Here is a 26,880-nt window from a genome sequence, read left to right on the forward strand (position 1 = left end):
GAACTTTGGTAGGGGTAACCAAGTTAGGGTGAGAGATATCTTTCACTTCACTCCATCCTTGTTGGTAGGACCTCTGATAATATCTTTAACACCCTATGCGGCACCACTAAGCTTCTGATAGGGTTTAGTTACTCTAGGTTGGGCAGGTGCAAGGATTCTCGGACATCGTCCAGGGCCAGGTCCATGGTTCAACACTTGTGGTAGCTCTAATAGTACCAGTGTTGAGATGGGTGAGATATGAAGAAATGAATCAAAAACATGTGCCAAGGTCCGCCCCACAAGTTGGAAGAGCTGTGAGCCTACTGAGTCCAAGTCTATCCATATGCTCCATGACCTCTGGCCTCTTTGCTACTTGGTAGGATTCCTAGGTGTGGTAGGTGAGCTTGTTCTCCACCTTATTCCTCTAACTGGATCTTGCTATATGAATCATATGCCCTTTGATTTCTCAAAGTAGGGCTCCACTCCTAGTGGGGGGAAGTCGGTGGCTCACTAGCACCACTTGATATTCCAAAATCTTGTGGACTTTTGTGGCCCCAGGAATGGACATAGCTCTAAAGGGGGCTATGAGGGTGTGGATGATAGTTTGGGATATTGTGAATAAAAATGGTAAGAGTTTGGTTAGTTGGAGAGTGAATAGTGGAAAATGAGAGGAGGCCCCCTAGGTCATATAGCTATTACCTAGGAACATATGTACACATGTTGGTATGTATGTGTGCAGACCATTCTTGAGAACGTGCATATACAGAGTGGCATACATGCATTCGTTATATTAAATCTTCGTACGATGAATGGAACATGCATATATAGATTGTAGCGTGCATGTGCAGAACATGCATATATAGATTGTAGCGTGCATGTGCAGAACATACGTGCATAAATGAAATGCGTGTGTGCAACTTTGGATAAGTGTAAGAACAAGGATGTGTTGTGCATACATAGATTGGAATGTGCGTGTGTAGATTAGAACATGCGTACATTGATGAGAACATGCATGCACTGAGTGGAACGTGTGTGCGGATCTTGTACATGTAACTTTTTAGGGATTTTGCATGCAAAAAGGTCCTTAATGAATATACAAGTGTTTTGTTGGGCTGTGGTGGATGTGGAAGTGCTTTTAATTAGTGGTGTTTTGATTATTAGCGACCCTGGTGATGGGCCGTACCATGGAACAAGTTTTCACCCACCATGCCACCCCCCCCCATCCTAAGACGTACCTAGAAAGCTAGTGATTAAAGAACCACTTACATGGTTAGTTCCTTGGGGACTCTCCTTCCACACTTCTTCTTTCTTTTGTCTCTACTTTCCTCCTTGCTCCATGTCTACTACTTTCCTTGACCTTTTTCCTGCTTTCTTTAACATTTTTAATCAATTTTTTGATGGGTACTTGTGCTTGGCCCATTTAGCTAGGCTTAAGGGTAACACCAGCTGCGGTAGGAGAATTGGTGTTTCCCAGCTTTTAGCTACAGCATAGGCTCTTGAGGTTGTGCGGAAAGAATATCGTGTTCATAGTGTGTTTGGCAATGGTCTCAAGGCTCCATGAATTCTTTAATCTTTCCCTTGCCCTTTTCTAGGATTAAGATGTGGTTCTAGTAGTGTTGGTAGCTTTGGGTTGTGATTGCCACATTGCCATAGTAATTTCCTTAGTGGTTAAAGAAGTTGGGGGTAATGATAGTGTGCCTTTGGTACCAAAATGCTCTTGTTACCTTCATAATATACCCTTGGGACATTAAAATAGCCACTATCTTTTGGTAGCACTCCTTCATCAGGGTTTCCTTCTTTGATGGGTTAGTTTTGACTACAGTACTTTAGGTAGCTAGAGCTGTGTTTGAATAGTATCCTTGGGCTTCTAACAACGCCTTTCTGACAAACCATATTTTTGATTTATGGTTAGGCTTCACTTCCTTGCAATGTGGTCCTTTCGTGGTGTGGCTGTCACACTATACTTTGGACCTTTCTCTTGGGTAGCCAGATTTTCTTTTGCCCTTCATAGTAACCTTGTGCCCAAGGTATTTCTTTTGGCACCCACCATTTGTCACCACCATTATAGAAACATTGGTGTTGCTAGGGGCTGGTGGGCTTGGACACCTGTGGTTCTGATTCTACAAGAATAGAAATGTTAGTAATATGGGTGTTAGTTGGGCTAGTTCTTGGAGAAGCCAATTGTGTCACAAGGTGCCTAATGGCGAGGGTTGATCTGGTATGGGTGAGGCTTTAATGGAACTTGGTTACTTACTCTTGCGGCCAAGTAAAGGATCAACCTCTTTTTGAGTGGCATGGTCAGAGTATGGGTTGCCTTTGACGACTTGATTGGCTCTAGCACTACTTTGCTTGGAGAATAGATATTTGGTGTTGAGGTTTTGTAAGACATGGGCTCCTCTTCTATCATCAAAACCCGAAGGCAAGCTGTAAGGTAGCGGTTTGAGAGTCCCAGTTAATTTGGCATCGTGCCCCATCCATCCTTGTCCAAGAAGCACTTCTTCACGCATGGTGCCCACAAGCATGAGATAAAACTTCCCTTCCAAAGGGTTACTCCTAATGTGAAACATGGCAGTGAACAAACCTATGCATGTTGTCTTTAACACAGATGTTTTCTCCTTCCACTTGCACTTTTGTGGGAGTCAATGATGGTTGATATAGTATGTGCACCAAGTCTCATGGGACATCAGGTTGGCTGGCACTCATGTCGACGAGAGCTAGCCTTTATTCTAGACCAGTTTATGTGGTCATGCGCCCAAGGCTTCACCTCTCAGTCTTCCTCTTCTAGGTCAATGACTTGGGCCATGTTAATGGAGATGTGGCAGTTGCACAACTTGCCTTGCCTAGCCTTAGCTTTGTGCTATGCCTTTCGTTTCATTGCAACCGCTTTTATCTTCCCCCCTTTCTTAGTGAATGGCATGCAAAAGCAATTACAGTTAAAGGGCCATAATAGTTGACTAAGTTTGCCACCATTGAAGAATCCCTGCATCTCCACACCATCAAGTGTTTCAATGCGTGCGAATCCTTAAGAGGCGAGTTCACACACTAGGAATGGTCCCATTCCTCTGTACTTTAGCTAGTTCTTTTCCCAGTATTCTCTTGAGCATTGTGAAATAGCATTCATCCACTCCGATAGTGGGAGCATGCTCTTACTAGTTCTTGGGCTACTTCTAGCTTGCTTAGGATTAGGGTATTCTACCAGTTTTTAGGCAAGTTTCTTGGTAGGGTGAGGATTCAATTCCTCCTCTGAAGAGAATGAAGTGACATTAGAAGCTCTATCCTTGTCACGCGGTCTTCCTCTTGTCCTATCTTCTTGGACCTTCAAGATAGCTTGGACACATGAGCCTATAGATGTGAGTCTAGAGACCAATTGTAGATTGTGTATGTATACAATGTATGGTCACTTTTATTTTTAATCTTCGTACACTTGGTTTGATCTCTATGTATGTACCATGTATTTATTACTTGGTTTCTCCATTTGATCTCTGTCCAATTGTTACTATGCATGCATCTACATGTATATTGCCATCTACAACGTATAGTATATATGTACATCATGCATTGTTTATACTTGGTATGATCTCTATAAGTAGCATGCATGTATCTTACTTGGTTGCTCCTTTTGAACTTAGTTTATGTATCATGTGTGATCGACACATTGTTGTCCTATAGGATTTTCATCTTCCTTTAACTCTACTCAAATGCATCATGTCGTCAGAGTTTGTATGTTAATTCTTTTTCATTGGGTGTTTGAAGGCTACATCTATTTGGTTTTTGAGATGAAAGGAGTGTGAAGTTGTGCACTATCAATAATAGTTACGTACACACATCTTATGCTAAGTGTGAAGTTGTACACTCACTATCAATAAAATATGTATGCTAAGTAGTTCCTTACACACACTCCACTTGGAGCGAGGATTGTGGAGTGGTTTCTTAGGAAGTGTCTTAGAATGCATTCTAAGGCAAAGCTCACACATACACACGTGTGTATATATTTCCAATCGATCGTTTTTCTTGAAGTAAGCCACGAGAATTCATGGAGGATCTAGCGATGGCGGATAGTGGCTATGGCGATGAGGAGGAAGAAGGTGTGCTGGACCTTACGGGTTCGCAGTTGCACGACCTGTCGGAGGTGGACCTCCCGCCCAGCCTGCGGGAGCTGGACCTCACCGCCAACCGCCTGGCCGCCCTTGACGCTCGATTGGCTTCCCTTTCCCGCCTCCAAAAGCTCAGCCTCCGCCAGAACCTCCTGACCGACCAGTCTCTCCATCCCCTCGCTCACTGGCCCGCCCTTACCGGCTTGCAGGTCACACTCAGCTTCTATTTTTATTTTTATTCTAAATATCTGTTTATATGAAAAAGAGATATGCAATGGACTGCATTATTCTAGTTTTAAAGACTATGATATGCAATCATTTATTATTTGTTGTAGTTGTATTTTAAGCTTCAAGTTCAAAGACAACACCTATGACATTCTGAGGTGAGGAAAACTGTTAATTTCATCACAATTGAAATACCTTCCTTTTTGGCTGGCCTTGCCAAGGTAGACATAGCGATAGTTTTTTTGTGGTCAAACTTTTTGGGCCTTACAGAGCCTTAGGCTGCTTTGATCTTTAGTATGGTTGGCTATTTGTGAATACCTCACAAGATTGCTTCAGAAGATCCTATGCTCCAAGTAGCTCCTAAATTTTCAAGACGACAAAGTTTGGACCGATGAACTGCTTTGGGAACACTGAGATGGTATTATCATCTAACACCATCCCACTCTGGAGGTACGCTGATGTGGTACCTACGCATTTACATGGCTGTGGTGCTGTCTCATCCATTAGGCTGCAAATGCATGTGTCATGTCTATTGAGGCTATGTGAGCCCTAACTGATAGGAGGACAAGGCCATTGCTTGTCCAGACATGTTGGGAGGCACTAGAGTAGAAGTAAATGCACATGTGTCATGGGGTGGCCGATAAGATTTTAAAATTTTATTTAATTTAGAATAAGCTACAGGATATACAAAAGGAGCATGGATGTAGATACAGATTCGGTGTATCTGTGCGGTGTACGTGCCCTCTACTCCACACTAGGGACCGAAGATGGGCTAGTCCCTCCTTATGGCTGCTTTTCTTCAAAATGGAAAATTTGTTTGCAAAGCTCTGCAAGTACTTGGTGAAACTTATCACCTAGAGTCCTAGATTTGTGATAAATAGAATAAGAAGTAACTTCTGCAATCAGCTTGGTATTTATGTCGAAGCTCCACGCAGCTATCATGAAAAATCTTTTGGGCCTAACTCGCTAACCTAACTTAGGCCTATTAGCACACTGTCTTTGTAGCTGTGCTTTTCCTCATCTACCACTTGCAGGGCCTCCTACAGTTCTTCAAATTGATGACAATCTTCATCCAAATCACAGCCAGCCCATGGCGAATTGATGACAATCTTCACCCAAATCACAGCCAGATCACAACCAACCAGCCCATGGCTGTTGCACAGAGATGGTAGTCTGCTAGTAGCTTTATCAGCTCCCATATTAGAAGCTTGATCAGCCCGCACAGCAACTGGCCATACAGCCACCTTTCAGCCCTCCCTCCGTGTCTTGAGATCAGGGCACACCAGAAGGGGCTGCTTGGAAACTATTTGCATTAGCTGGGGTTGCTTTGGAAAGTGTGAATTTGCTGAAAATTTGCATGGAGAACTGAGGGCTTGCCAAAAATCACCTTCCCTTCTTAGCGCTCAGCATGTAATGAATCTCTTGGCTGTTTCTAGAGTAAAAGCACCATATTTGTGGCCCTCTACTTTATTTATTAAGGTTGCCTGCAAAAGCCAAGGTCAAAAACATATAAAACTTACTTGAAAAGATAAGGTATGTTTAAAATTCACCCCATGCAAAACTTATAAACCAAATATCAATGCCTAATATAAATAACCCCATTAGCCACTTGCTACAGGGCTGGTTGCCCTCTTCCAGTGTGGTATAAGGTTAAAAGGAACATCTGCAGGCTGTTTTGTCTGTTGGTCGACTTCCTAGGGGGCTGCAAATGCTGGTCTACAGGGGTTTTGTCTGGATATAGGAGTTTTCAGGCTATTTTGACCTGGCCGTACAGCTCTAGGGTCATCTACAGGGCACTAGGTACTCACGTGTGGAAAACAAGGGCCTGTAGCATGTTGAATTTTGCTGGTCGAGTTGCATACAGGCTGGACAACACTTTTTTGAGCGTATGAAGGTGTCTGAAGTGCACATCTGGTGTTGTCAGGGAACTCTCGAAGGAGCCAAGCAAGTGTGGATACACCTGAGGGGTCTGTCTACAGGAACAAAGCAAGGCGGAACCACTTGTGAAGACTTTGGAAGTGTTGGAGAGTCATGACTGGCCGTCATGACTTTGTGAGTATTCATAACGTGTGACCAGTTGTCATAGGCGCATGAGTACTCTTGTAGAAGCAAGGCATAAGAGCCTGTGATGTCACATGCACGAGTGTTATGTGACACATTGGCTCTACATCAGTGCAACATTCATAGGATTTTACCTTTTTTAGGAACATTTGTCATATGCCGTGGCCCCATTGTGAGCTCCGGTCCAGGACATGTCAGGCACGATGTTACATGATGAGGGTTGATCTAGTAATCACAGCCTTGATTAACTTAATTAGCCTACTTAATTATTGTAGAGAGAGATTAGATGAATGCAATGCAACTATATTAATGATGCAAATGATTACAACTGAGATGAGATCTATGAACAGATCTGATGCTGATGTTGACGTCATGCGGTTGCTGAACTTCTGACTTGATCAACTTTTGATGAATGAACTTGATGATCGACTTGGTTTATGACTTCATGCTTATATATGCTGTTGAGGTTCAGGTCGGCCAGCAGAAAGGCTGTCGGCCTGTTTTATGGACAAATAATTATGCAAAAAATCCCTTAAATGCTGTGCTTGAGTTAATGCTTGCCCACAAACATGCTGGCCTTCCACAAGGTGCTGCCGCTTGCTGCCTGGGACCACATATTGGCTACCGACTGCTATTAGGCTGGCTGCTGACATGGTTCCATGCCCTCAAGTGATGATGCTTGTGACGTTGATGATGCTACTGATGCGTGATGCTGACTTAATCAGGGATTAGTGATGTTCATGCTGAAGATTAAGCCATGGCACGGCGGGCACGTGACATTCCCTTCTGCTAAACTTGATGACGGGGTGGACACTATCATCCTTCCTCCCTAGACTTTGATTGACTTTAAATTGCTATTGTTGATGATAATGATGCCAGCTTGTCACCATGCAACCTGAAGGGTGTGCATGTGACATTTCCTTCTGCTAAACTTGTGGCTAGGGTGGAGACCTTGCAACACTTTGATTCCGGCAACTAATTCCAACTCCATTGACCCCATACTTCTTCTTTTGCGGGGATTGAGGCTTATGCAGGAGCAACTGAGGAATACCTGAACCAAGAGTCCTGAATTGCGGGAACTTGTTTGGTGATGCGGCCTAAAACTGCTTGGAAAACTCAACACACCACTGACTGGCCTTTTGAAACCTTTCACACACCATCTCTGGAAAGCATGAAACTCCCTACCTCTCCTGAGGCGAATGTTGAAGCCCCTTCTTGTTTTTTTTTTTCCCGAGAAAAAGATCCTTCAATTAGTTGATGAAAAACAACCACAAAGGGCTAAGTACAACCATGACGGGCTAGATACAAACTCGCCTTTTGTATAAGGGCGGGAGACAAGTGATCACAAGGGGAAGAGATGCTTCTCCTCCTGCTAGCCACTCTGTGAGGAGAAGGCTATCTCATACAGGGGGAGGGGGTGGAACAACCACACAGGTGGTCTATAATACCAGATGGGGTCACCGCCTCTATCTGTGAGGAAAGGGCCAGGCCTCCAAAGTCTCAAGAAGGCTTCCCGCTGCTTCTGCATGCGGTCAGAACCTCCCTGAAGCTTCCCCCACTGATCGCGGAGGGGGTGAATAATATCAAGCCATATGCTCTTGATGGTCTCAGCCGGCGGAGTGTGGGTACCCTCGATGGCCTCGCTGCATCTAGCACGCCAAATGTGCCAGGCTACGATGCTACTACAAATCTCCTGTCTCTAGCATGAGCCTGGCCGCCAGCCTCCTGTAGGAGGAGCTGTGATTGGTACTGCTGCAATACGATGGTAAGAGACCTGAAGGGCTAGCCCTCCCTCATCCTTCTCATAACTGATTGCTCCAGCCTCTGTGGCCCAAGCGATAGTGATGAACCGGGTCGATGCTCTGTCCATAGCGAAGATGCGGAGAATCCGCTGCCAAATCTGAGCCGGCAATCCCAAAGGCAATGTTGCTGAGACTCCTGGTGGTGGCCGCATCGCGGGCAAGCCGATGACCGACCTCCCATTGCTAGCCAAGTACCGACCGCCAAACCCCTGTGTGCCATTAGCCAGAGAAAGAGTGATCTTTCTAGGCTGAAAGCTGTCCCAAAGCCTCTTCTAGAAATCTGAAATGAAGCGCTGTGATAGGCCCTGTGATTGCCAATGCGCTGTTGCTACCGGTGTGCCATTTATCTCAGGCATTTGGATCCTGCGGCCTAGCCGTGCTGTATATGCAAAGAAGGGGACGTCCAAAGTCTCCTCCCGATCCGTAGTGTTATGTACACATTATATGTGCATATACTAGGAGGCTAACCCACATTAGGCTTGTGAGCATGGGAGCATGGGAACAAGCTCTAGTGGAGCATGGGTTAGGACTAACCTTAAGGGTTAAGGTTAGGGTCAGGCATCCAAGGGTCACACATGGGAAATGGAGAGTCAAGAGTCACTTGAGGGCCCTCCTATATAATAGGGGCATGGGGCACACTCAAGGGAGGTTCTCTTGTGTAGAGAATTGTATCTACATTCTTGCCATTTCACTATAGAGTTGAGTGCTGTTGTATTGGAGTTATACCTCTTGGTGGTATGGGACACTAAGGTTAAGGTATGTGGTACTCCATTATATTTCATGGGTGCAACCCTTGGGCTTGGGGGTGGTTGGGTGGTAGAGTTTATGCCTGATTTATGCATGTTTATGCATGTTAATTATCTAGAGAGATCTTAGGGTTTTACTGTTAGTATTGCTCCGTATCGGCTTAGCCAATCTGAGGAGGATGAGGTAGCCAAACAACTAGCTGAATATTTGAGGATGGGTCAAATTAGACCAAGTAAGTCTCCTTGGGGTGCACCAGTTCTCGTGGTTAAGAAAAAGGATCAAGGTACCTGGAGGATGTGTATTGATTATAAACGTCTTAACAAGGTTACAATTAAAAATAGATACCCATTACCTCGATCAGATGATCTTGTTGATAGGTTGCATGGAGCTAAGTATTTTACAAAGCTTGACTTGCGAACAGGTTATCATCAGATCTGTATAGCAAAGGAAGATGTTCCTAAAACTGCTTTTAGGACAAGATATGGCCATTATGAATTTTTAGTGTTATTCTTTGGTCTCACTAATGCACCAGTAACTTTCCAACAGATGATGAATGATATATTTCGAGATCAGTTAGAAAAATGTGTGGTGGTTTTCTTAGATGATATTTTGATATACAGCAAAACTTTGGATGAGCATGAGAGTCATCTTAAAGAGGTTCTAGGAAGGCTCAAGAAGAAAAAGCTGTATTGTAAATTATCTAAGTGTGATTTCTTTAAAAAGGAATTGTTATATTTAGGTCATAAGATCTCTCGAGATGGCTTAAGTATAGATTTGGATCGGATCCAAAAGGTTTTGGAATGGCCAGTTCCTGTACGGTCAAACAGCTAAGATCTTTCTTAGGTTTTGTGGTATTTATTCGAAAATCTGTTAAAGATTATTAGGATTTGACTGTACCTTTTACCAATCTTCTTAAAGGTAAAAATAAAAAGTCTAATTCTTCAATTGGTTGGAATGATGAGCTACAGGAGGCTTTCGAAATTTTAAAAAACAAAGTTCGAGATGCTCCTGTGTTAGCTTTGCCAGATCCTAGCAGACCTTACATTGTTGAGACTGATGCTAGTGATTTTGCGGTAGGTGCAGCTTTATTCCAGGATGGGAAGCCTGTGGCCTTCGAGAGTAAGAAACTCAATGATGCACAGACTAGGTACCCAGTTCAGGAGAAAGAGTTGTATGCAATCATTTATGCTTTAAAGGCATGGAGACAGTATCTTTACGGGTCTCAGTTTATGGTCTTGACAGATCATCAATCTTTACAGTATATTTGTGATCAACCGGACTTAAAAGGTAGAAAAGCAAGATGGGCTGAGTTGATGCAGGATTTCGATTTTATGATTAAATACAGAAAGGGTAGCTTAAATCGCATTACTGATGCATTGAGTCGAATCGGTGAAGTTAATGAGCTTTGCTTCACTGAGATTACTTCTAACTTGTATGATTCACTCAGGGAAAAATGCAGCACAGATATTTTCTTTGGAAAATATTGAAATTTGGCAAAATTAGGGTCCAACTCTGAAGTAGATCAAAACCTGGTGAAAGGAAAAGCCAACCAATTTTTTCTTCGGAATGGTCTATTATTCCGAAATGATAAGGTTTGCGTGCCGGATGTGCCGGAAATTAAGTTGAGGATCCTATTTGAGTGCCATGACGCACCATCGGCAGGACGTCCTGGCATACAGCGTACCTTGGCTTTAGTTAGAAGGACATTTTATTGGCCAAAAATGAAAGATTTTATTCAGAGTTATGTGGTCCGATGTCATCAATGTCAAATAAACAAGGCTGAACGCCTTAAATCTGCTGGGTTATTACATCCTTTGGATATTCCGTCTAGAAAGTGGGAAAGTATTTCCATGGATTTCATTACGGGGCTTCCACATACCAGCAGGGGTCACGATGCCATTCGGGTAGTTGTGGATAGATTGACAAAGATGGCTAGGTTTTTACCCACAAAAACAACAGTTAAAGCTTCGGAATTGGCGTACCAATTTGTCGAGCAACTGTTTAGACTATATGGTCTACCTTCTGATATTGTGAGCGATCGGGAAGTTCACGGCTAATTTTTGGCAAGAAGTTTTCAAGAAATTGGAAACAACTTTAAGTATGAGTTCCTCTGATCATCCGTAGTCTGATGGGCAAACAGAGCGAGTGAATCAGGTTGTAGAGGATATGCTTCGTGCATGTCTCTGGAAAACCATCAAATTGGGAAAAGTATCTTCTACTGATGGAATTTGCCTATAACAGTTCTAAACATACGGCTACAGGTTTTAGTCCGTTCATGCTTATGTATGGGTATCAACCCAGAGCACCTATTGATGTTGGTCTTAAGGACATTGAGCTTGATGCATCGAGGGATTTCTTGCGTGATATGCAGGAAATGCTAATCGAAGCTCGGGATTCTATCAGGAGTGCTCAGGATAGAGCACGGTTTTATTCTGATAGAGAACGCTCATCTCGGTCTTTTGAACCAAGAGCGTTGGTTTATTTAAAAGTTCCTAAAGACTCTCTAACTTTATCAACGAGAAAATGCTCCAAATTATCTCCTAGATATTGTGGTCCATTTCGAGTTATTCGTTGAATTGGCACGGTTGCGTATGAGCTAAAACTGCCTCCACATGTTAGAGTTCATCCAGTCTTTCATGTCAGTAGATTGAAAGAGAAGCTGGGAGGTGAGGATAACACAGTTACTCCTCAAGAACTCGTTGAAGTCGAAGATTTATCTTATGTTCCACATGAACCTAAAAGGGTACTTGAATTCAGGGAAAGGAAACTTTGTAGTGGCCTAATCCCTGAGATTAAAATTTTGTGGAAAGATAGGAAAATAGAGGATTCGACTTGGGAGTCGGTTGAGAATGTTCAGCGCCAATTTCCTTCTTAGCGAAGGAAAGGGCGGGCGGAGGGAGATTTGCGCAACAGAGGGAAGAAGGTGGGTAGAGGCGGAGGGGCAACATACAGAGCAACACATTGGGGGAGGAGGGCACACAGAGCTTGGGATGTGCGCACACGACTCTATTGTAAAACAACCCTTGAAGCCCCTTCTTGTTGCCATACGCAAGACCCACTTATCTACTAGGACATGTGCTAAAGTGATGGCGATGTTGAAGAGAACTTCCTGCTGCCAAGTGATGCACAAAACTCCACTTTCCCCTTTGATGATGGATGTCGGACTTCTTTGAGACAACCAAGGATGGTCTTGTTTGCCTTGCGAATGCAAAGGATTAATGCATGACTGAATGAGATGCAGGTCTAAGTGACCTACATGCTGATGCAACCCTATATGCTATGCAAATGCAAATGAAGGGTTACTAATGCAAATGAAGGGTTACTAATGCAAATATAGGCTAAAGCCTGTAATGATGACTTGTAAAATCTTTAATATTGGATTTATCTAAGCGGAAGCAACTACTAAATGAATGGAATACATCAGGCAACTATATTAATGATGCAAATGATTACAACTGTATTAATGATGCAAATGATTACAACTGAGATGAGATCTGTGAGCATATCTGATGCTGATGTTGACTTCATGCTGATTCTGAACTTTTGACTTGAACAACTTCTGATGAACGAACTTGATGATCAAATTGCTTTATGACTTCATGCTTATATATGCTGTTGAGGTTCAGGTCGGCCAGCAGAAGTGTTGTCGGCCTGTTTTATGGACAAATAATTATGCTGAAAATCCCTTAAATGTTGCACTTGAGTTAATGGTTGCCCACAAACATGTTGGCCTTCCACAGGGTGTTGCCGCCTGCTGCATGGGACCACATACTGGCTGCTGACTGCGATTAGGCTGGCTGCCAACATGGTTCCATGCCCTCAAGTGATGATGCTTATGATGTTGATGATGCTACTGATGCTTGATGCTAACTTAATCAGGGATTAATGATGTTCATGCTGAAGATTAAGCCATGGCGCGGGTGTGCACATGTGTCACATGCACTCTGCACTCAGTGCATGGTGACAAACTGGCTCATCATCAGCAGTGCAACAGTTGTACATTATTAGAACCCAGTAGGATGATATTTGTCATAGGCCGTGACCCCATTGTACATCCTCCGTCCAGGATAAGTCAGGCACGAGCTACGTAGGTCATTCCTTAGCCTTAGCGGGTCAGTCAGTCAGTCAAGTCCCTTAACCCACTTGGAGAGAATCATTCATGCATGTAGAGTCAGTAGAAGCCTTAGGGTTTGCATCAGAAAGCACTCTACATCCTGCATAATATGCATTCATATGCCTGTGCATCATTTAGAACATTCCTAGAAGCCTTAGGGAATTTACTAGGATTTATCTGGTATTTTTTCCATATTTTATGGTATTTATTTAGCATTTAATGTCATTTCTAAATATAAACTTTATTAAATAAATGACCAGCCAACTTGACCAGCCCCTAGTTAGTATAAATAGGCTTGCATAGGGCTTAGTTCTCCCATTCAATCTACAGTGAGCTAGGTGCCTTCATCCTCAGCACCAGGAGCATTCCCCACCTTTAGCCTAGACTAGTCCCTGCCTTTGGAGCTTGTGTTTGTGCTTTCAGCCTTCCTTGCAGCTTAACGCAGCCCCTTCATGCAGTCCATTCAGTAGCCAGCAGTTACACAGTCTCTAACGCAGCAGATCAGTCCATCTGTACCCTAAACGCAGCAATTCAGACCATCAGCCCTTAGGTGCCTGCATACAGTACCCTGCCAGGCCCTAGGACAGCAATTTACCCTCTGCGTTTGAGCACATATCACCACCAGCAGCCATTCAGTCCACTCTAGTCCTGCGTTTGCAGATCTACAGCAGTTTCCAGCCTTGCGTTTCAGTCCTACAGCTGTACCCTGCCTTCTGTGCATCATCCATACATGCAACAGTCATCTGGTGAAGGTAACATATCATTCATAAGCATTTACAGCATAGTTACATAGCTTAGAACAGTCCACCGCAGTCCCTTCTCAGCCTCAGGTGTGCAGCCCTTCCTCATGTCCTTGGGAAGAGTGCATAGGCTTGAGATCAGTTCATTGAGGTGTTTCTACAGCCGTGTACAGTTCAGCCAGGCTTCCGATCCTCCGAGATCTTGCGTTTGGCTTATCTACAGTCCACAGTCATTCTCTCTAAAGTAATAAAGCAAATACTATCTCGTCATCGGGATAAGGGGCCCTTCAGTGGGTAATTTGGGACCCAATCTGGTGTACAGTTCTCATATATCTCTCTCTCATCTCTTTAAAGTTTGAAGTATTAAAGTGGATTTCCAAACTCATGAAACTCAGGATACAGATTGTCCACACACACCGTATCCTAGCGTGGGGGCATCCTTGGATGGTTAGATTGCGTTCCGGCATGACCACCGACTTCAGTATCATGTCTAGAGAAGAGAGTACTCATTAGCCGGAAGACGTCTCCCCCGAAGGAGACCATGTTCTTCTGCCTACAACAGACACCATAGCTCTTCTGAGAGCTCAGAACCAGCTCCTGATGGAGTGTCTCCAACTCTTGGAGGCAGCAGCAGCATGTCCTCCTCCGCCTCCAGCAGCACCCGACTACATCTCTCTCTTCTTTCAGATGGAACAACAAAGGAGAGAGGATGAGGCCCGAAGGAAAGAAGAAAAAGCAGAAAGACGGGACTATGAGGAAGCCCAACGCAGGATCGACGAAGACCGGCGTCAGGCTGAACTCGCCGCTCGGGAACACCAACGTGAGCTTGATCGAGAACGTATGTTACTCGAGCACCAACGGGAAAAGGAGGCCATACACTTGAGGTATCAGCAGCTCTGCTCAGTGTCTCCAGTCATAGGTGTCACCAGCCCGTAGTCTGCAGCAGCATCAACCACTGTCATTCGCAGTCAACCAAACTTCAGTAAGTATGATGGTAAGTGTGATCATTCATCAGTTAATCAATTTATTCATCAGTTTAATGCTCATTTTCCATTAGCTAGGATCACAGACCCACAAGATAAAGTCCACTTAGCGGCTCCCCATCTCACTGGTGAGGCAGTCACTTGGTGGCAGCATTGGTCTAGTATTCATATAGACCAGGCCACAGGTGTCACAGCCTTTGACTGGGACATCTTTGTCCATGACCTGAAGACCAGATTTCTCCCGCCCCAGTACATAACCGGTCTGAAAGATGAGTTTTATGGACTCAGACAGAACGGATCCCCGGTGCTTCAGTTTTCCGGTAAGGTTATTACTTTAGCACAGCCGTTAGGATTATCTGCGCAGGCTAAGATGGAGCAATTCATTCGTGGATTGGACTCTTAACATTCGGTTCACAGTTCGTAACTTTGAACCAAGTACATATGACCGGGCTTTGACTCTCACTCAGAATGAAGAAATGAAGCTGAACGGGGGCAAGCCCAAGCAGTCATCTCAGTCCAGTACCAAACCCCAACAGCAGCAATCAGCTGCACAGACAGGGAAAGGTAACGCTTCTTCTAAAGATGCTAAGAAGGACGGGAGTAATAGCTCCAGTTCAGGGGGTAAGAAAGATAAAGAATCTAAACCTAAGAAAACCCTTGATGAAAAGGCTAAAGCAGGCATTACTGGAGGTTATCTTCCTCCAGAGGAGCAAAGGAAGTACCAGTCAGAAAATAGATGTTTTTTTTGTCATATTATAGAGCATGGTAAGAAGGACCAAAGCTCCTTCTGCCACAGTTGCCACAACCTCCCTAGCTCCTCCAGCCCCGCCTACTACCTCAAATGCAGTTCAACTTTTACCTTCTATGCATCCTATGCCATCTGTGGTATTTGATGCTAAGTAGGAGGGTGAGAGCGATGCTGCTCAGAAGAGCCTCATCCGAGCTTATGGCTCTGCCCAGGGCCGCTACACATTAGTCCCATATCATCGGGATGTGGACGGGTTTACACCTGGTCTTCACACCCACATTTCCCAGAAGGCATAGCAATTTGCCTTTGAAGTTTAGAAGGCCTCATTTCAACGAGATTTCATCGTCTCACCTCTGTTGGGGTGTGACATGATCTTAGGAATTCAGTGGTTCCGTCAGTATGAGCCTATTCTCGATTGGGAGCAAGACACTTTTACTATTTGTAAAGATTTTCCTGAGCCTGTCATGATTCGTGGGGATAGAAGCATTCTTGGCATCCCATTGATTTCGCATCTCCAGGCCAGACGAGCTATCCGCAAGGGAGCAGAAGGAGCACTCCTTTATGTTTGTGCTCAAACAGCCCCTCCCTCATTAGTAGCATCCGTTACATCTTCAGTCCCTTAATTAGCAGACCTCCTATCGAGACATCAAGACATTATGCTTAGGGACAATCTCCCGCCCAGTCTCCCACCCTCTCGCCCTGAGGACCATCACATTGATTTGGTCCCTGGATCAGATCCTCCTAGCAGGTTTCCCTATCGTCTTTCCAAGACTTTAGAGGGCGAGTTAGAAAAGCAGTTATCTGAGCTTCTCCGAGCCGGATTCATTCGGCCTTCTTCCTCCCCATTTTTTTTTTCCAGAAAGGAGACTTTTATTAAGTATGAAAAAATTTTACAAAATGGAGATTTCACACCAAAAAAGGTGGAGATCTCAACCAATTAGGAGCCTTGTGCTGTCAATAGGGTCCCGAATGAGAGGACGTGAAAAAGATACCAATGTCCCACTCTCTCATCCGCAGCCCTCGAAGATCCCTGGATTCTGGCCCAGGTAGCCATGATGGTGTGAATAATATCACTCCAAATTGTGTGCAGACATTGAGAAACAAGAACGGGAGTACCCTCAATGGCCTCGGTGCATCTAGCCTTCCAGATATTCTAGGTTGAGATGCTAGCAATAATCTCCCAAGAACTGTCTAACCTCTGTGCCGGAGGGACAAAGTGTGAAAGTGGCAAATCCTGAAGACAACACTGCTGAGAGCAACTCCTTGCCTAACCATAATGGCCAAGCTCCTGTCAGTCCCCTCGAATCTCAACTAAGGCCCAGACTGTGTCAACCAAATGATAGAACCAAAAGAAATGATAGCATCCCTCTTAATCCTACCAAAGAGGTGTGCAATCGCCGACCAAACCCTCTGTGCTTCCCTGCATTCCCATAAACAATGGTAAACTGACTCCGAAACTCTTGCACATCTAGGGCATGCTGGGCAAGCACCAGTAGCTGACCTCCATTGATTGGTGGCCAGACCACCATGAAGAGGAACCCAGATAAAGGAGGAAATCTGTGGCTTCCTATAAGAATGCCACAATCTCCGCCAAAAAACCCTCTGAATGTCAGTCGAAATGCCGTTAGATTCCCAATGGGCTCTAAGAGTAGGGACACTCTGAATGTGTCCCAAGATAAGATGTCTGGCATTCCGCATCGTATAATTAAAAAAAGGCATGCTTTTCAAGGGGTTACAAGCATCCTTCCACACCCACTCACCGGGGTCCCAATGCAAATATCTGACAGGGCAGCCACCATACAACCAAAGGCTAACACTCTCTGTGATCATCCCTGGGGGGGAGGGGGTGGGTGGGGGGTTGGGGGGGGTCAACAAAGACGTGCTTCCCTAACCTGCCAACAACTCTGACTGGATGAATCTGGGGGCCCTCAATAAGGTCCTGCACGTCACATCTCTCCAAGTGCCATCCATCCTATACAGAAAAAAAGACCGGTACATCATCCTCCCTAGGCAAGGGGAGACCCATAACCTGAAGAGGAACACCTGTCCCAGAAAAAACCCCAAACCAAGAATGATGACGGTCTTCCAAGAAAGATCCAGTATTCCAGTGGTTGGGAATGGGTGCATCAATCTGTGCAATCCTCCAACTAGAGCCTCTCAAATGCTGCGTGAGATCCAATCTCTGTACCTCGGTGAGGCTCTAAAACCTCTTTCAAGCCAACACTGTAGGGTAAAAGGTCTCCCAGCCAGCCCAAAGAATATGCATAGCTGCCCCAAGAGGCCTACCATGCACATCTCAGATCAAGTCATTCCACAGAATGGGCTGTCGGTTAACTTCCTCCGCTGAACACGGGGGGATGTGTAGCAAAAAACTCCTTAGGCAGTCCTAGCATAGTAGCAGGGGAATGCCGTTTCCACCCCTTGGGAACGATGGAACGCGTTCCCCCCAAGACTGAGATGCCTAAACCGGGTGGAACGTGCATGGGGGAATGATTTGGCATGGGAACGGCCAGGGGAACGTGGGGGAACGTGGGGGAACGGTTTCATGGAACATTTGGCTGTCGTTCCCCCTCTGGGGAACGTTTTTTATGTTTGGCCAAGAAAAAAAAAGAGAGAAAAAGTGTACTTGTTGTTGCGAGCTGCCTGTGGATATCCTTGAAAGACGTACCCTATTGTCGCCTGCCCGCATACTTCCTAGGCCCGTGCGGCGTGCGTACTTGACAGCTCTGAGTCACAAGTGGGCTCCTCTCTCGAGTCTCTTTAGACTTCGACTTCTACTTTCCAAGGCAAGGCAGCAAGGCTACTTACTTTTCCCTTTTTCCCTCTCTCTTTCTCTCTCGTTCCCCCTTACCGTTCCCCCTCGTTCTCGTTCCCCTTGTGGCCCGTTCCCATTCCCCTGATGGGGCTTTCGTTCCGTTCCCGTTCCCGTTCTGTTGCTACTATGAGTCCTAGGCCCGTAGGAGGGACCTAACTAGGGGGGATGAAGGGGAGTGGTGCACTGCATCCGAAAAAATAAAGCGTGAGCGGAGAGTCCAGTCACCTCCGCGAACAGGGACACACTTCGTGATCCGCTGCATGAGAAAGTCCTTCCACGGCTCAGTGCCTGGAAGAAAGCCCCTAACAACCAGCTTACACAGCAAAGCCTTACATTGCACCTCAGGGTCAATGATATTCAATCCCCCTTCCTGCTTAGGCATGATAATGGTTTCCCAAGCAACTCTAGCCCTAGTGTGTGCATTTCCATCAAGCCCTGACCAAAGAAAGTTCCGAATAAGGCGACGAAGCTGGCCAATGCAGCCCTTATGAAAAATCCAGCACGAAGCGATAAACCAAGTCGTGGCTAGCAAAACTTGGTTAACTACCAAAAGCTCTAGAGGCCAAGTCGAGCTTCCTCCTACTCCAGTGATGAAGTTTGCTTTTAATGCTTAAGAGCACTGGAGCAAACTGTTGTGGAGGGGAGATGTCAATGCCCACCTGACAACCAAGGTATTTGGCAGAGCATCCTCTCTCAATCTAAGTAAAACCAACATCTGTATCCCAATCTGCAAGAGGAGAATCACTGATCCAAAAACCAACTGACTTATGCCAATTGATGGTAGCTCCTGCTGCCAAACAAAAGGCCTCCAAGGTTGTCCGGAAAGCACATAAACACCTATCCTCTTTGTCCAAAAGAAGGACAAGTCTGCACACCTTTGTGTAGACTACAGGGCATTAAACAAACTCACTATTAAGAATAAGTTTCCTATGCCAAGGATAGAGTACATTTTGGAGTGTTAGACGGTGCTAAGTTTTTCACTAAGATCGACCTCAAGATTGGTTACCATCAGGTCTGCATTTTTGAAGCTGACATTCCAAAAACAACTTTTCGGACAGAGCGTGGTCACTACGAGTTTGTAGTCATGCCTTTTGGGCTTACAAATGCACCCGCAACCTTCAATAAGATGATGTCTAGGATATTTGTAGTCCACATTGGGAAGTGTGTTTTCATATTTCTTGATGACATACTAGTCTTCTTAGCCACTGCGGAGCAGCATGAGAAAGATGTGGAGAAAGCCCCTTGGCCCCACTCAAAGGAGTGTTTAGAACCTTCTATGCTAAGTCTAAGAGCCAACTCCAGCGTGGAATTGGATGAAAAGGATGTACATTGGCCCTATCTATATATATGCACCGCATGTGATGAGTCGGTTTGCTTTTCTACTCTCGGCTTGATGTATGACCTAAAACCAACAATAAATGTGTAACTTGGTTGAACACAATGCTAATCAATACACTTAAATACACCAAGATTTGATGGACAACATACTCAATACAAGAAGTAATTTGCTGAATTGACAAGAGATGCACAATGAGCCGGAACGGTCGGCCCCTCCCTCAAATAAAGTATATTGATCTTGGGAGAATCAAGTACATAGTGTCATGGGCATTTCTGACCAGATTTCCGTACCAATGCATATGAATATAGTATTGCAAAAAAAGTGGTTGTCAGTGTAGACTTGCAACTCACACTACCCTCTCAAGTGCCCATGTTCCCTACCATCTGCTCTCTATTGTTCCACCAACACATAGTAGCAACAATTTGCAAAAGAGCACGTAGGACAAGAGAACTACACAGGGTATGTGATCTTGTAATCCGGTTCCTTCCTCCTGCTACTTGCTTCCATATTTAAGCATAAAAGCTTACCAATTGCAAGAAGAGTCGATGACAATGGAAGTCTTCGCGATGGAAGTGCTTGGAGTGTTGAAATCTTCGATTTGTCGCAATTCTTCGCGACAAAAGTCTTCAAGAGGATGAAGGAAATCCTGGGAAAGCTTCCCCTATGGTTCAACTTGAGAAAGGAAGGCTGCAATTAGGGTTTTCAGCAAAAAGACCAGAAATTATAGCAAGAAAGAGACCTGTTTTGCTGAATTTCAGTCATTGGTAGTGTGTAGGAGAGTGAGTAGCACCCGGAAACACTCTTGGAAGCTTGGGAAACACCCTAGCAAGCTTGGATATGGAGTTGGGAAGGAGAAAGTGCAGAAAATGCAGCCCTAGAGCCCTCATGAAGGAGGCACCTACTGCTAGAGAGAGGAAAGAGTGAGGTGATGAGTTGTCCACTCTAGGTGGCAGGCAGGTGCTTTGTGGAGCAAGCTAGAAAGGACACATGGCTGGTTACTCCCTTCGTACAAAGGGGATAAGGTCTGGGCGGTGGACATTGGGTTTTGTCCACCTCGGGACAACAGTGTGTGTGAACATCGGGCTGGTTATAATTTATAAGTGAGTTTTGGTCGCCCAAAACTTAATGAAGTGTGTACACACTCACTTATAAATTAGTGCTAACTCCTAAGGCTAGGTTTATGACCAATACTTACCACCTGTCACATGCCACATAACCATGTCAACAGGTAGTTTCACACGCATGGTTCACGGGCAGGCGTCCCCTTACTCGGAACTACACATTGGTCAAGCAAGCATGAAAACAGCATGCACTTTCAATTGCAAGCAAGCACATAAAGATGCTATGCAATGTAGCATTGGTATGGACAATCCCCGTTCATGAGACTCTACCAAAATAGACCTAGTACATGAGATACCAGACCCAATGGAACACCAATTCACCAAGCATTTTCGGGCATGTACACAGAGGCACAAGTCCTAACGGAAAGCCAATTCCATAGTATTACATGAGTGGCATCAATCCCCGGCATATATAACTGCCATGGACACCAGTCCAATGTATATACATGATGAGAAAGCACGGGTGGACCAATTGGGTGGCCAAATGGTGACAAAATGCTGCGTTTAATGTCACGCGTGGATATATTACTGTCGACTGCCCTGTGCAAGATGCTAATTGAATCTTGTACTTCTTGGTGCTTATATGAGCTTGTAGGTGACCTAATCTGCTGCCAAACAAGGGTCAACCTTGGAAAAGTGCCATGTCCATGTGTCATACACGACACTCGTCAGTGCCATCTAGTTGTGTGTCTGGTTGTCATAGGAGTTTGGTTTGATTATCTTGCAAGCTGGTGGCAACTCCTTGGACACGCGCAATTTGTCAAAGTTTGCAAGGCAGCAAGGACATAGTGGTGGATCAACAAGAGCTTCTCTTGTTTGATTGCAAGTAGAGGGTTGCAGGGATCTTTGGTATGCATCATGAAGTTGTGAATCAGCAAGATCATTTGCATGAAGCTGTGAATCAGCAAGAGCATTGTATATGTAGCATGTTTTGGCAATATACAATAGATTTGGTCTATCTCTCCTTCTCTTTTGTGTCTTTGCTAAACATAGGATTAGCGTTAATCTTCTTTGCTTAGCATTAATCACGAACACGCTTCTGCAACACATGTTACACCTTGCAAGCAAGAGTATTTACTTACATTACTTGAAACTTCTTTGGAGAACTTTTGTACAATGCTTGAGAACAAGAGCTATGACTACCCAACGCAAGGATGAGGAAGACCGTGTGCCGACTGAGAATCCACCAATCCAAAGGCATTTTAGAACACTCTTCTAGGCCACTTATGCAAGTCCAGGATAGCTGTAGGACTAGCAACTGCACTTATGGTGGTTGAATGCTGAAGAGGAGCTTCAAGGTTTGCCTGGAGAGGATGAAGATTGAATTATGCTTTGATGCTTGATTGGTGATTGATGATTTATGTTGAATATCAAGCGATTGCTTGTATATGAATATGTGATGTTGGTCGGTGGGCTACATGCTGTGGGCCTGTTTTAATTGGACAAATAATGATGATCACAACATTTAATGCTGCGTTGAACATTACCTCTTGTCATTTAATGTTGGTCGACTGCCATTCAAGGTTTGCCTAAACCGACCTGCTATTGTCCATTGTTAAGCTGGTTGACGAATGTGTGTAGGCATCTAGTGCTGGTTGACAGCTGTATTGGCGGAAGCGTATTTTCTTTGGGTGTGTCGCTTTGGAGGCTTTGTACCTCCACAACTTCCTGTTGACTTTCTTCCTGATGAGATGTCGCTCGCGACATGGTGGAGGCTTGGGTGGTTTTTCCTAACCGCAGTATACCATCCATGGGATGCTCACTTCTTTAGGTAGTTGAGTTAGGTCACCGACCTAATGCTCTGATACCAATGTTACATGCACTGTATCAATGTTACATGCACCGAGGTTGACCGTGGTAACACGCAACAAAGCCTTCTTTAAACCTTTACTTTGGTGAGATCTTTAGCATCCATTCATTGATAGAGGGCATAGTGGTTGAGTACTTTAGGTACGGTGTGGTACGGTACGTGTATGGTACGAGCACGCAAAGCATGCATTGAGATAAGTACTTTGAGTACGTTCACTTTTTCAACTAGCATATGTAAATAATAATATATATATTATAAATGACTTACGAGTTTATAATTCACCTACAAGGTGGTTAGGTATCTATAGGTGCGAACTTCTTTACAATGCTTGAGAACAAGAGCTACGATTGCCCAACGCAAGGACGAGGAAGAGAATTCACCAATCCAAAGGCACTGTAGAAGACTCTTTTGGGCCACTTATGCAAGTCGAGGATAGCTGTAGGACTGCACATATGCTGGCTGAATGTTGAAGAGGAGCGTCAAGGTTTGCCTGGAGAGGATGAAGACTGAATTCTGTTTTGATGCTTGATTGTTGATTGATGATTTATGCTGAATATCAAGCGATTGCTTATATACGAATATGTGTTGCTGGTCGGTGGGGGGTACATGTTGTCGGCCTGTTTTAATTGGACAAATAATAGCATTTAATGCTGCGTTGAACAGCACCTCTTGGCATTTAATGTTGGAACTTGGCCGACCATAGGCATATAAACCAAGCTGCTGCCTATTATGCACTTCATGCTAATGATGCTTCTAATGCAAGACCTAAGCTATGGTTGACTGCCATGCACTTATCTGATGGGGTTCTCCAAGTGGGTTAAGAGGACTGACTCTAGATTGACTTCTATGGCTCAGAGATTGACCTACATAGCTCGTGCCCGACTGTTCCTGGATTGAGGGCTCACAATGGGGTCACGGCACGGCGTACAACATATGTTCCTAAAAAAGTACTATTATTGTACAAATACTACATTGATGATGATGCCAATGTGTCACCCTGTACCCCAGTGCAGGGTGCACGTGACAAGGGGAAGGCCATAGGTAGGTTACAGGTGGCTAGCGTTCATTAATAGTGATAATCCATGGTTACTGTCTATTTATAGTTGGATTGTTATTTATAGCAGCAGTAGTCACTATATAAGTTACTTATGGGTTATTGTGATTCATTCAGTCATATTATTTGGCTGATGGTCTAGTCATATTATTTGGCTGATGGTCTGTGCTTGGACCAGACTCCTTCCATGGACATGGCTGTTCATAGGCAGCCAATGGTCCCTTAGGACAAGCTCTAGTGGTATGGGACGCTAGGGCTGACTGGCTTGGCCTGTGTGTAGTGGAACCTCAGCCCCTAGCTCGGGGGAGATTCCTGATGGAATCTATGGTTGGGAGGTGAGTTTGCCTCCACCCTTCTATATGTTCTAACCTTGTGTGCTTAGCTTGTGTATCAAGTGGTCCTATGGATATATATCGAGCCATGGAAAATTGAAAGAATAGAAAACATCTAACACTAGTGTATGCACATGTAATCAGCAGATGATCCGGTGTAGAGTGAGATATGCCGTGAAGGGAATGTCAGGCCTTTGTGATGAGAGCACATCATATCGGCGGAGAATCTCCTCGAACTCTCTTGGTCGAATGGAGGGTCGTGGTGCTCTGGATCAATGGCGCGTGGCCTGCAGGATGGATCAGGCTCTGTCAATGAGAACTCCTTTGGGGCGCAGAGCCAAAGCATGGGTATGGGTGGTGGGCTCTGATGTCAGAGCAGAGCCGCTGGTGTGGGTGGTGGACTTTGATGTGGATGCCTGTACTGCGAAGAAACTAGCTTGTAAGATAGATCATGGATTTTGTTTGACATGGTCAGGCATAAGCTGTCATTCATGCATGGGCAGCAGGGAGCATTGCAACAACAAACGCATGGCAGAGCCTGATAGCTGGAGGGACTTGTGTAACACGGCAGCTAGGGTTGATGTAACAGCAGGCTGGTTGAAATGATACGAAACTAGCTATTTTTACCATCTGAAACTAACCCAAGGTCAACTACGCTTTTAAATAACATGTGTGTATATTACTGATACCTATCCCATGTCAACCTTGTGTTTCTTCTTTGCCTTTTTGCAGGAGTTAGTGCTTAGGGACAACAAGCTGACAAAGCTACCGGTTGTTGATATGTTTGCCGATCTTACTATCTTGGATGTATCTTTCAATGAGATCTCTTCTCTCAAGGGTCTGTCAAAAGCTCCCATCACTCTACGGGAGCTGTATGTTTCAAAAAATGAAGCGGCCAAGATGGAGGAGCTGGAACATCTGTGCAATTTGGAGCTGCTGGAGCTCGGTTCTAATAAGATTAGGGTGAGCAACTGCCTATTAGGGAGGTTCTCTGTTTTGCATTTAAGCCTATGAAATGGACATGTAAGACCCTGCAAGGTGATGCTCGATGAAGTTTATATTAAGCTGATGGAATATGGTAGTAGATCATGCCAGGTGATGGAGGGTTTGCACAGTTTGACCAAACTGAAGGAGCTGTGGTTAGGTCGCAATAGAATTCGAATGGTGGATCTGTGCGGGCTCAACTGCATTGTGAAAATTAGTCTTCAAAGTAACCGCCTCATCTCAATGCTTGGCTTTCAGGTATGAACACTCTATTATGCCTCAACTTCTGTCTTTGGCTTCAATGACTGATTTTCGTTTTTTAAATAAAACTGTTTGTTTTCCTTACGGGGGTGGGGGGAGGGTCATCTTCAGGACTGTGTATGTTTGGAGGAGCTTTATTTGAGCCATAATGGTATCACAAAAATGGAAGGGCTTGCAAGCCTGCTCAACCTTCGTATATTGGATATTTCATCCAATAAGCTCTCTTCTATACAAGACATTGCCGGACTTCCTAGGTAATGGACTGGTGTGGTTGATGCTTACGTGTTCTCTCAGAAGACTTGATAGAGCTTTATGTTTAACTGAAAACTTGGGATGGCAGATTAGAAGATCTATGGATCAATGACAACCAGATAGCATCTCTTGAAGGCATTGAAATTGCAGTTGCTGGATCACGAGACACCTTGACCACTATATACCTTGAGAGGAACCCCTGTGTATTTTGCTTTCTCCTTGACCTGTTTTTTAGATTTTTTGGCCTCTTTGGGTCCTCTAAATGAAGTTCTCTCATAATTGCAGGCTAGTGATGCCGTATATGTGAGTAAACTGAAAGCAATTTTCCCAAAGCTGCAACAAATCGACTCTGCATTGTTCTGACCTGATTCTCTAGTGCTTCACTTTCAAGCACGAGGCACTTCAGTGGTATGAAGGTGTTGTCAGCAAACTAGAGTCTTCAATTTTACCAAAAGTGCTAAAAAACTGTTTTTATCAAAACAAGTCGGCGCAGAAGTTGTCAGTCGCTTTGTGTTGGCACCAACTGGGAGTTGATGCCTGTGATTTCAGGAGTTTCACATCTGTCTGTACAAAGCATGACAACAAAACTATCACACTGATATTTTGGGTGATTTGATGTGCATCATCCCTGTACTGAATGAGGAGCAAATTTACTCCTCGTATTACTTGAAAATCTTGTCCAACCTTTAAACCTATATAATAAGAAGTTAAAGATTTTGGCGCTCCTTGAAGCAATTTGTTTCTTGCATCATTGCCCTTGACATAGGAATCATGGTAGTTGATGTGATTAGACATCTCTTCCTCATGTGGTCACCAGTCTTCACAGCTAAATATCAACCTAGGATCTTGATTTGAACCCCTAAGCTTAGAAATGCCTGCTAGGGGTGCTATAGGAAGTACATTGACAAAGGCCTAGTGTTAATCTCAAATTGATGATCTCTAGACTGAAAGAGAACTAAGCATTCATAGGAAGAGTTCAAATGAGGGCAAGATAGCTGTAGCAGTTACCCATCCACCTTCTCACTCTCTTATCAGGTGCATTGGCTAAACCAAACCACAAGGTATGGCAACAAACTCTCTGTGCATCTTACTACTCAATGAGAGAAAAGAATTGAGGCAGTTGCATTGTTAGTCATGGTTGCCCCTTTTACATGATCGTTTTGAGCCTCATAAATGCATCGCTCCTTGGGGCATATTTGGGAGCACAAATTGAACCCATTATAGTGTTTTACCGACAGCATGAGTCTTGAACAATCATTCACCACATCTTGATTGTTTTTGTGGAAGGTTAAGGAAAAAGATAGTTGGAAATTTTGTTATTGCATCATGGTACATCTGTACAATCTTGACAATTTTTTCAGAGTTGGCTCTCCAAACTAACAATGCTATTGTTGTTTGAATGGATTGAGGGAGAAGTGT

The 26,880-nt window shown here is 44.4% G+C and overlaps 1 protein-coding gene across 1 annotated transcript; it reads left to right on the plus strand.

The window, feature by feature from the left end:
* Window positions 1–3,890: 3,890 nt before the first annotated feature.
* LOC147605412 (Leucine-rich repeat (LRR) family protein) lies at window positions 3,891–26,186 on the plus strand. Its single transcript, XM_086793493.1, has 6 exons — window positions 3,891–4,282; window positions 24,697–24,927; window positions 25,060–25,206; window positions 25,321–25,463; window positions 25,550–25,664; window positions 25,747–26,186. Exons 1-6 carry the CDS (start codon window positions 4,013–4,015, stop codon window positions 25,822–25,824), a joined length of 984 nt encoding a protein of 327 aa, XP_086649619.1. The 5' UTR covers window positions 3,891–4,012; the 3' UTR covers window positions 25,825–26,186.
* Window positions 26,187–26,880: the final 694 nt, after the last annotated feature.

The sequence above is a fragment of the Cibotium barometz genome, chromosome 59 (genome assembly GCF_041138505.1).
Source record: "Cibotium barometz isolate CiBa-2024 chromosome 59, ASM4113850v1, whole genome shotgun sequence".
Classification (NCBI taxonomy): domain Eukaryota; kingdom Viridiplantae; phylum Streptophyta; class Polypodiopsida; order Cyatheales; family Cibotiaceae; genus Cibotium; species Cibotium barometz.